This window comes from Bidens hawaiensis, unplaced genomic scaffold (genome assembly GCF_021521415.1).
Source record: "Bidens hawaiensis isolate Kalapana, Puna unplaced genomic scaffold, B.hawaiensis_p1.1 tig00033481_1, whole genome shotgun sequence".
NCBI classification, from domain to species: domain Eukaryota; kingdom Viridiplantae; phylum Streptophyta; class Magnoliopsida; order Asterales; family Asteraceae; genus Bidens; species Bidens hawaiensis.
In genome coordinates this window covers 212,282-223,577 of record NW_027495730.1, presented here as the reverse complement: position 1 = coordinate 223,577, position 11,296 = coordinate 212,282, and the positions used below count along the sequence as shown (strand labels likewise).

General features: G+C 39.3%; 2 protein-coding genes across 2 annotated transcripts; both read left to right on the top strand.

Annotated features, from left to right (window-relative positions):
• Positions 1 to 5,496: 5,496 nt before the first annotated feature.
• LOC143584873 (uncharacterized) lies at positions 5,497 to 7,259 on the top strand. The gene is made up of 4 exons (XM_077066806.1): positions 5,497 to 5,668; positions 5,755 to 5,886; positions 6,024 to 6,475; positions 6,702 to 7,259. Exons 1-4 carry the CDS (start codon positions 5,497 to 5,499, stop codon positions 7,257 to 7,259), a joined length of 1,314 nt encoding a protein of 437 aa, XP_076922921.1.
• A 329-nt stretch (positions 7,260 to 7,588) lies between these two features.
• Positions 7,589 to 8,490, top strand: LOC143584872 (uncharacterized). Its single transcript, XM_077066805.1, has 2 exons — positions 7,589 to 7,918; positions 8,377 to 8,490. Exons 1-2 carry the CDS (start codon positions 7,589 to 7,591, stop codon positions 8,488 to 8,490), a joined length of 444 nt encoding a protein of 147 aa, XP_076922920.1.
• The last annotated feature ends 2,806 nt before the right edge of the window (positions 8,491 to 11,296 follow it).

The window sequence follows — 11,296 nt, the reverse complement described above, 5'->3', positions numbered from 1 at the left end:
AAAGGCTTGGAAGACTTAGGTGCCTATGAGATGCTTGAGCAACTCAAGGGCATGTTCCAGAAACAAGCCCGTCAAGAATGTTTCGACACCATGAAACAACTCATCAGTTGCAAGATGGCAGAGGGGTCTCCCGTCAGTGCTCATGTTCTTAAGATGAAGGAGCACATCGATCAGCTCAAGAAACTTGATTATCCCATGCCCGATGATATGACATCGGATTTCATCCTCAACTCTCTCCCCAACTCATACGACCAGTTCGTGATGAATTTCAATATGAATGGTTGGGTGAAGACAGTGCCGGAGATTCATAACATGCTCAAGACGGCTGAGATGAACATTCCTTCTAGGACCAATCAAGTTCTGATGATTCGATCTGCTGGTGTCAAGAAGCCCAAACCAAAGAATCGGGGTTTTAAGGGAAAATGCAAGAAGAAAGTTACTGTTGCTGCCCATGTTGCCACCAACACTAACAAGGTGGTTGCAAAGAAAAAGCCGCCGCCCTTTGAGGAGCACAAGTGCTTCGAATGCAACCAAATGGGGCACTGGATGAGAAACTGCCCCGAGCACCTTGCTGAGATCAGAAAGAAGAGAGCCAATGATGAAGGCTCTTCTGGAGGTATTTCCATATACGTTATTGAACTTTTCACTGTCTCTAGCAACACATGGGTATTTGATACCGGATGTGGTTACCACATCGTTAATGTCTTGCAGGAGCCGGAGAAGTGGAGGAAACTGAATAAAGGCAGCATGGAACTCATCGTTGGAGATGGGAAGAGAGTATCAGTTCTGGCAACCGGGAGTATTTCATTTTACTTGTCCATCTGGCCTAGTTTTTCCTTTAAATAATTGTTTGTATGCTCCTGGCTTGACCAGAAACATCATTTCAGTTTCGTTGTTATTTGAACAAGGATTTAAGTATGTTCTTAATGGCATGGCTATTTCTGCTTACTTATGATATCTTTTATTTTGAGGCTAAACCTCGAAATGCTATTTATGAGATTGATGTTCAACCTGACAATAACGTATATCATCTTTCAAAACGTATCAAGACTAGTGTCAATGATACTTTTCTATGGCATTGCCGACTTGGCCACATAAGCAAGACAAGAGTTAAAAGACTCCAATCCGAAGGTATTCTTGAATACACAGGACCAGACTCTTTTAACACTTGTGAATCTTGCTTAGCTGGCAAATTCGTCAAAGACTCCTTCACTAATAAAAGTGAACAAGCAAGTGATCTATTAGGACTCATACATACTGATGTATGTGGACCTCTTAGAACCATGACTAGAAACCATGAAAGATACTTCGTTTCTTTTATCGACGATTATAGTCGATACGCTTATGTGTATCTTATGAAACACAAGCACGAAACTTTTGAAAAGTTCAAAGAGTTTCAAAGCGAAGTGGAAAAACAACTTGACAAAACCATTAAGATACTTCGATCAGATCGAGGTGGAGAGTATCTCAGCACAGAGTTCATCACTCATCTAAAAGAGCATGGAATTGTTTCACAGCTCACTCCACCTGGCACACCCCAACTTAATGGCGTGAGCGAGAGGAGAAATCGAACTTTGCTAAACATGGTTCGATCGATGATGTGTAGAACCAACTTGCCTCATTCCTTTTGGGGTTACGCCCTTATGACCGCCGCCCGCATTGTCAATCTAGCTCCAACTAAGAAGATAGACAAAACACCATATGAGATATGACATAAGGGAAAGAAACCCAAATTATCTTATCTTAGAGTATGGGGATGTGATACTTATATCACAAGTGAGTCTGATGACAAACTTGATCCCTGCGGCGAAAATGTTGTTTTCGTTGGATACTATTTCAAAAGCGGTTATTACTTCTTTCATCCTGATACAAATACGATTTCTGTCAGGAGGAAAGGCTACTTCCTTGAAGAAGAATTTCTTAGTCAAGGAACTAGAAATGACATTGTCGACCTTGAAGAAATTCAAGATCCACAGTCAACCGCTGAGAAAGTTGGAGAGTCTGATCAACAAGTTGTTGTTGCTGATACATCAGACGTGAACACAAGCATTTGCAGAAGTAGTAGGACTCCCGTACCAAATTCTAGATACTTATGTCATTTAGATGGTCCCGAAGTCTTATTAATAGCCGAATCTGGGGACGAGCCTACTAACTACAAGTCTGCCATCTTGGATCCGGAATCCAAGAAATGGCAAGATGCCATGAACGGTGAGATGCAATCTATGCATGATAACCAAGTTTGGAACTTGGTTGAGCTACCCCCCGATAGTCGGGCAGTAGGGAGCAAATGGATTTTCAAGAGAAAACCCGACATGCATGGAAATGTGCAAACCTATAAGGCACGGCTAGTCGCGAAAGGTTTTACTCAAACTCAAGGTGTTGACTATGATGAAACCTTTTCGCCCGTTGCTATGACTAAGTCAATTAGGATATTGCTTGCCATTGCTGCATACTATGATTATGAGATATGGCAAATGGATGTCAAAACCGCTTTCCTTAATGGACATCTTTCTGAAGATGTCTATATGGTTCAGCCTGAAGGTTTTGTCGATCAAAAATATCCTAATAGGGTTTGCAAATTGAACAAGTCCATTTATGGACTTAAGCAGACATCTCGAAGCTGGAAACTTCACTTTGACGAGAAAAACAAAGAGTTTGGTTTGGTCAAAAACGAAGATGAACCTTATGTTTACAGAAAGGCTAGTGGGAGCACTATATCATTCCTCATCTTGTATGTGGATGACATACTGATCATTGGAAACAACATTCCCATGCTTAAGGAAGTTAAGAAATGGTTAGAATCTTGTTTTGCAATGAAAGATCTTGGAGAAGCCGCTTATATTCTGGGAATAAAGATCTATAGAGTAGATTTAAACGGATTCTAGGGCTTCGTCAAAGTACCTACATAGACAAAGTGATGGCACGCTTCTCAATGGAAACTCCAAGAAAGGAGTTGTTCCAATGACTAAGGGAACCGTGTTGAGCAAATCGCAATCTCCGGCAACGGACATTGAATCTGAACGTATGCAAGCAATTCCATATGCTTCTGCGGTTGGCTCAATCATGTATGCTATGTTATGTACTAGACCCGATGTGTCGTATGCCTTGAGTATGACCAGCCGTTTTCAACAGAGTTATGGCATTGCCCATTGGACTGCTGTGAAGAACATTCTAAGGTACTTGAATAGGACCAAAGACATGTTCTTGGTGTTGGGGGGGGGGGGGGGGTGGAAGAGGAGCTCACTGTAACACTGATGCTAGCTTCCAGACTGGCCGAGATGATTCACGCTCACAGTCGGGTTTCGTCTTCACTCTCAATGGAGGAGCTATTTATTGGAAGAGCTCCAAGCAGAGTGTTGTGGCGGATTCTACCTCCGAATCCGAATATAAAGCCGCATCTGATGCTGCTAAGGAGGCTGCTTGGATGAAGAAGTTCATCACAGATCTCGATGTGGTTCCGAGTATTCACAAACCAATCGAGATATTCTGTGATAACACAGGTGCTATTGCTCAAGCCAAAGAGCCAAGGTCTCATCACAGAACCAAGCACATTCTAAGGAAGTTCCATCTTATTCGGGAAATATTGGAACGAGGGTGACATCGTGATAAGCAAAGTAGACACAGATCAAAATCTAGCCGACCCGTTCACTAAGCCGATGACTCAGGACAAACATGACCAGCATAGAGATGCTATCGGGCTTAGACTTGCTAGTGATTTATTTTGATTTAGTATTTGGATATATGAACGTTTTATCAGTTGTACTTTTCTGTTCACTTTTGATTTAATGGTTAAATGCAAACGTTGAATAATACAACCGTGTTCATTTTAATACGTTTAATCCGTGAATATTGTATTCTAAATTATCCATAGTCGGTCAGACTCGTGGGAGCGATTCTGAATTAAGACTATTCTGACCTTGGACTCAAGTTGTTGAGTTCCAAACTCACAGACCTCATTATGAATGACGTTGGATGTAACTCGCATCAAATCATCTTCATGGATCTTGATTATAAGATGTTTTGATAATAGTATGCTCATTTTGTATCCTTAGACCTGAGATACATATTAGAACTTTCGTTTACCGAGGAATATTCTTTGATCATGTCAACCGATGTTGCGTAACTGGCAGCCATAAAGGCATTGGTTGGGAATGTTCTGGAGTTCAGTGGGAGTTATATGTTGTCAAGATGAGATTTTGTACTCTTACATTTAAATGTAACATTTAGACATATTGGCGCCCTCGTTGATTCAAACTGGTAAAGTGTGAGGCCTCACTCAAACTAACTGTGTGTTTGATTGGACCACTTTGACTCTATATCGAGAACTACAATAATTGAACACCATATGAGATTGATTTGATCCATGTCTCATTGTTCAATTAATGTCTTATACAGAAAGGATAGATGACAACGATTACTATAAATTCATTGTCTTGCAATAAGGTATTCCAAGATATTTTGGTTATGGATTTAAAATGTCATATTCAGTCGGGGACAGCTATGTGTAGATAGAACGCCTCTAGCTGTCAGCGTTGTGATACTTGACCCAAATACGTCCAAGTGGGAGACTGTTGGATTTTATGGACGTTTCGGGTCAAGTCAACGTGACCGACCCGAACGTGACCCGGATAGAGTTACACCGGGGGTAACGAGATCATGGCCTATTTTAAATATTATTTATTTAGGCCGACACAATCGATTACGCGGACTGGATATTGGTTAAAAGGTTTTATTTGGTTATTTGGGCTTAAGCCCAAGTTGATTTAATTGTTAAACCCTAGTATGTACACTATAAATAGATAACTTATTTACTATTTATGGTAACCCTTTGAAAACCATAAAACCCTAGCAGCTACTCTATTCCGGCGCCGCAATTCCGGCGACCGGTTTTCCGGCGAAGCCATTCCGGCCACCAAACATACATACACAGCCTCTAATATCGTTCTCCAGTCACCACCGCAGCTACCTATTAGCCCCGGTGTGATTAAAACTCTATTTACGGTTTTCCGGCGACTGGTTCGTCTTCTCCGGCGACCATCGGTTTTCCGGTGAGGTCCATTTGGTGATTAGAAGCCCTTGTTAGCTGCTGCTGTTGACTATTGGCGTACCTCGTTGCTCAAAGCCTCCAGATCTGAGCCGTACACACTGCCGGAGCTCCGCCGCCGCCGGATCAACTTTTGGCCGTTGATTGTGTCCCCTTTTCTAGTGCATCTCGTTAGCTCGCGGTGTATCGTCCCGGTTTCATACCGAGGTATATCGACTAACCCCCTATGGTTGTTTATTATCGTTTTTTCGTGCTCGTACGCGTTTGTAATCGGATCCGGGTTCGGGTTTCGTTTTATGGTTCGTTTTAATTAGTTTAATATCCGCTGCGTTTTTGAGTTCGGTTTCTTATTAACTTGATTAATAACTATCGAAACGAAATATTATATAAAACGGGTTTAAATAGTTTATCCGTTTTGTCTCGAACCACCGTTGAAACCCAACAGTTGCAAGATGACGCCAACTATTGAAGAAAAAAACAAGATGATCCCATTATGTCTTGCTGCTTTACACAAAAAGCATAAGATGGCGAATTTTCTCTATGATGAAATGAACAAGGATCAACACAGTTGGACAGAGCACAGGAATGAGGTTTTTTCGAAATGTATCGAGGCTAACATGTTTGGTATGTATACTGTGTTATGAGATTAACAAATCTAGCTAGTTGCTTATAATTTTTACTCATTCGAGTGATTGCTAAACCTTTTGTAGATGTTGCAATACGAATATTAAAGGACAACGAAGACTTTCCCCAAGATAAGCATGAATGGGATGTGCTGCGAGTAGTGGCTCAAAATCCTGGGGTGTTTACAAGTCAGACTATAATCAGTAAGATCAAATCATGTAAGCATCCTTCAATGAGCACTCAATATCTTCTTGTGATACACCTACTGAATACTAATTCAAGTAGTTACATGTATATTAGATTTTGGTTCATCAATAATAATCTACTTGGTTTCTTATCTGATTGTTACTTGCAGATTTGGTGTTCACTGGTTTGGTGACCGGTGACGGCATACAATTACTAAGATTACTTTTGAAAAGGGTAGCGGCAAAGCCAATGGTTGAGATTCATGAAATACTAAGACACCCGGTGACTAAGAAAGATAAAGAAGACACGGCACATATTCTATTTATTGCGGCAAAAAAGAACAAACAATTTTTGGTTGAGCTGATTCATGAGTTTCCTGATCTTATATGGCTGAGAAATGATGACGGACAAACAATCTTTCACATTGCTATTGCTCAACGTCAACACAGGGTCTACAGGTTTTTAAAGAATATTGGCTCAATAAAGGGTTTCATAACTCCTATCATAGACAAAGAAGGCAATAATATTTTGCATATGGTTGGAACGATTCCGGAGGGAACTGGTTATAAAAACTCGGGGATTACTCCTTTGGAAATTCTCAGTGAATATATATGGTACAAGGTAAACTTCTTCAGATCATTCATAGGTTGTTTATTATTTAAAACAGAAACTCTTTACTTGTCACAGTTGCACTTGGTTAATTGATCCACATTATATACACCTTGGATATTACCTCTAGGCCAAGATTTATAATACCTTGTAGTTAAGCTAGTATTTGCTGATTTAGTGACTGATGATCGACGTCTTCTTATTAATTGATCATTGTACACTTTAATATTCCTTGTAGGATGTTGAGAGGACACTCCCTCCTTATTATAGGAAAATGAAGAATAATGCAGGCTATACACCTGAAGAAGAATTCACAAAGGGCCACATGGAAGCAGTTTCCGCAACTACGAAATGTGTATATGAAACTATTAGTCAATCGATGGTGGTAGCTGTGCTTATATGCACCATAGGATTTTCAATAGTTTATTCAATTCCTGGTGGGTTTGATCAAAGTGGTTTTCCTGTATTCCGCGAAAACAAAACTTTCATTTGGTTTATACTAGTGGAAGCCATATCCTTTCTCTTGGCTGGAGTTTCGACGCTCACATTCATAAATGTCATCCTTACTCGCCATGATCACCCCAAGGAAATATTATTAGTAAGATGGTTGGCTGGTCAAGAAGCACTTTATGCATCTATAGCAGCCACGGCCATCGCCTTTCTTTCCGGCGTTTTCCTTCTATATGGTGACAGCATTTTGCCATTTATAATCTCGGGAATTGCTATTGGACTCTTGGCAATATACATTAAGGGAGTACTTCTATCTTTTGAAGGAAAGGCGTTATGTGATATTTAAGGCATTGTATCTATTTCAACTGAAAAAATACATGATCTAAGTAAAAACCCGAATTTCTAAGTGTTTTTCCTATGGAGCATTGGAAACATATCTTTTGTAATTGTATTATTTGTGAATCTTGTATTATTATGTGAGCTTGTAAATCTTTCATGTATTATTGGTGAGGCAAAAACATTCAAAGTTCTAAACATTTTGTAATTATCTATTAATGTCTTGTAAATCATTGACAAAATTACAAAGATTGTCCTTTATGTTTGTGTAAATGTCATTTATCTTCAAAGTTGATTACATGCATATATTACTTAGTAGGAAGAATTGAAGAGACTACTATGATCTCTACAGAGAGAGCATCAGCCAATGGAAACTTGAAAGCTGCAAAACTCATCCTTCAATATCACGAATATTTGGTACGACGTAGGATCACTCCAAATATGGAAACGCCACTGCACGTTGCCATCATGAGTAGAAACACCATGTTTGTGAGATATCTCGTGAACATGATGAGTAAGTCAGATTTGGAACTGGTGAATAGTGATGGCAATACAGCCTTCTGTTTAGCAGCTATTTCAAGAAATGTTGAGATGGTTAAAGCTATGTTTTTATATAATCTGACACTGTTAATAGTTTGTGGTAGTTACAAGATGACAGATCCCATTCTGGTGACTTTTCTCTATGATAGAATGATAAATTATCACAGTTGGACAGATCACACGAATGAGTTTTGTTGAAATGTATCGAGTTTAACATGTTAGGTATGCAGGGGTTCCATATAATATATATACTTGTATCCTATGTTATGAGATTAACAAATCTAGCTAGGTGCTTATAATTTCTACTCATTCGAGTGATTGCTAAACCTTTTGTAGATGTTGCAATACGAATATTGCAAGACAACAAAGAACTTCCTCAAGATAAGCATGAATGGGATGTGCTGCAGGAATTGGCTAAAAAGTATGAGGCGTTTACAAGTCCGAGTATAATCAGTCAGATCAAATCACGTAAGCATCCGGCCTTCAATGAACACTCAATATCCATAATTTTACCATGATCGATATTAGTTTATTATATAGCCAAAATTCCTATTTCATGCCCAGAGTGCATTATTATGTAATTGCAGCAGCCGGCCACCGGACATAAACTCGAGTTGTCAAGGTTCATTGCGAAGGAGAAGCAATTGGCCGCAACGATGAACTCGGAAGTCAAAACCGTTGCCGGTAAAGTATTAATGTGAGGAAGGGCTAGGGTTTAGGTAGGTTACATAAGGTGATTTAATTAGAAATGTTCACCTTAGCCCCTACAAATTCATACTAATTAAACTTGTGACAAAAGTACTATTTAGGCTTAGGTTTTTGTTATTTACACTTTACACCGATAGTATATTAATTATAGGCATTTAAATTACGTTGTCTACAAACACAACCGTACAACGAAGGCCTTGAACATGGATTCCAAAATAGGCAAACACAGCCTTCTTTTGTTTGAAGGTGACCTATCTGAAACCCAACCCGTACTAACTCGACCCATTTCATCCAAAACCCGAAAAACCCACACTTAATTGCGATGGTCTTTAGGTCAAATTCCATAATGGTCAAGCCTAATTAACCCGGCATGAACAACCCGAGAACTGAAATAATTACCCGAAGAACACCCTCTTTATAATCTTTCTTGGGATCATTGATAGAAGTCAGGCCAAGTGGCCAACAACATATATAGTATAGGTTAGGCCTTGTCTGTGTCAAATACCTCAAGGAAGTGAGGAACCAACAAGTTTCCTATAAATGGTTGGATTGGCCAAATTACCCCCCTTTTGTTCTGATCAGTTTTAACCCATGCTACATAGGTATTTTGGTTTCATTACACCCTTGTAGTCTAACTTCACTATCTTGGAAGCATAACCAGACTGATGAATAAAGAACACTTCTTTATTGTAACTTCTCTTCCCAATAAATAACACAACAAGCCTAAATCAATCAACCTTTCCAACTCTTGTTCATAGCTACCAGTCACCAATAAATCATCTACATACACTCCTACTATTACCAATAAATTATTCTTTGATCTGGCATACACTTCTTGCTCATATGAACACCTTTTGAAGTTTAGTTCTTTCAATATTGCATCCAACCACATGTTCCGAGCTTGTCTAAGAACATACAAAGCCTTTGACTACTTATATACTTTTTCTTCCTACCCTTTCTTCTCATAACCTTCTGGTTGTTTTACAAAGACATCTTCTTTAAGATCTCCGTGAAGGAAAGTGGATTTCACATCCATATGGTAGATGCTCCATCTATTCTTAGCAGATAATGCAAATATTAATCTGATGGTTTCAATTCTGGCTACTAGAGCAAAAGCTTCATCAAAGTATACACCAAGCTGTTGAACATAATATTTAGCTACCAATCTAGCTTTATACTTAACTATATTCCCAGTAGCATCTCTCTTCAACTTATATACCCATTTTAGGCCTATAAGATTACATGTTACGGCCTTTCTACCAGGACCCATGTCTTATTCTTCTCTATGGCCTGCAATTCTTCATACATTGCAGCTCTCCACATTTTCTGTTGGCATGCTTCAATAAAATATAAAGGTTCACCATCTTGATCAGTCAACAAAAGTTCAATTGTATTACTTTCTTCTATCCTGCATGCACCATGTCTTACATGATCATTAACTACATAATCATGTTGCAACCTGGTAGGCAAAACCAAAACTCTGTTTGACCTTCTCAGATTACTCTGAGCAACCTCATCCTGAGAGCTAGAACTTTGGCATGGGTCATGTGAACCAGCAGTCTAATTATGATAATGTAACTCATCACCACCCACCCGTTATGAAACATGTTCACCAAGATTAACATAAAAGTCAACCCAACTAGTATCACTACCTATAACTTTTTCCATATAGGTAGACCAATCCCATTGTTTGTATTCTTCAAAGTACACATATCTGCTAACCACAATTCTTTTGTTAGCCACATCAAACATTCTATTTGTCTTTAAACCTAGTTCAACCCCAACTATACTATTGGAACACTTCTGTCTTCCAACTTGTTTAAACCAGGTTTGTTCACCTTAACATGTCATGTACAACCGAATATTCTCAAATGGTTCACACAAGGCCTCTTACCCTTTAAAGCTTCATAAGGTGTACAACTCTTCAAAGCTTTAGTTGTACTCTATTCAGGATATAGACTGATTGTCTAACCCCTTTAGCCCAGAAATCTTGAGGCATGTTCATAGCTTTTAACATACACGTGGTCATGTTCAAGATTCTTCGTTTCCTCCTTTCCACTGCAACAATTACGCTGAGGGGAGTATGGTGTAGTTAACAACCTTGTGACCCCTTCATTCTCACGAAACTTATTAAATTCTAGGAAAGCAAACTCACATGCCCTGTCTGATCTCAGAGTCTTTATCTTCAAGCTATATTCATTCTCCACCTTTACTTTGAAGGTCTTGAATGCTTCGTAAGCCTGATCCTTACTTCTCAACACATAAACCCACATAAACTTTGTACAATCATCAAGCAAAAGCATGAAGTACTTATTCCCGGCTTGAGTTGTAGGCAATATTAGACCACACAAGTCAACAGGGATATACCTCAGGGGTGTGTCAGCTCTATACTGAGTCTGATCAGGAAAAGATGTTCATGTGTGCTTCCCAACCAAGCAAGCATCACATACTTGTGTTGAATGATTGATTAGGGGCATTCCAACCACCATTTTCTTACTAGTCATTACTCTAAGTGTCTTAAAATTGACATGACCCAGCCTCCCATGCCATAACCATGGTGGACTATCCAGTCTAATCTTGCCAATAAACACTTAGGCAAACTAATCTTTAGACCTATTTTGTACAGCCTATTTGGTGATCTTAATACTTCCATCAACAACTTTCTTGTTCTATCATACAACCACAAGTGATCATCTCTCATCCTAACTTCACAACCACCCCTAGTGGTCTGTCCTAGACTCGGAATATTGCTTCTCATATGTGGTATGTAGTACACATCTGTGAGCAATCTTTGTTCAT

What these genes read in the sequence shown, in the direction of transcription:
- LOC143584873 (XM_077066806.1), top strand. Translation starts at nt 5,497, where the DNA reads ATGACGCCAACTATTGAAGAAAAAAACAAGATGATCCCATTATGTCTT. An exon ending in TATCGAGGCTAACATGTTTG is followed by an intron (nt 5,669 to 5,754) that starts GTATGTATACTG and finishes AACCTTTTGTAG; the next exon opens with ATGTTGCAATACGAATATTA. An exon ending in AATCAGTAAGATCAAATCAT is followed by an intron (nt 5,887 to 6,023) that starts GTAAGCATCCTT and finishes TGTTACTTGCAG; the next exon opens with ATTTGGTGTTCACTGGTTTG.
- LOC143584872 (XM_077066805.1), top strand. Translation starts at nt 7,589, where the DNA reads ATGATCTCTACAGAGAGAGCATCAGCCAATGGAAACTTGAAAGCTGCA. An exon ending in AGATGACAGATCCCATTCTG is followed by an intron (nt 7,919 to 8,376) that starts GTGACTTTTCTC and finishes ATGTAATTGCAG; the next exon opens with CAGCCGGCCACCGGACATAA.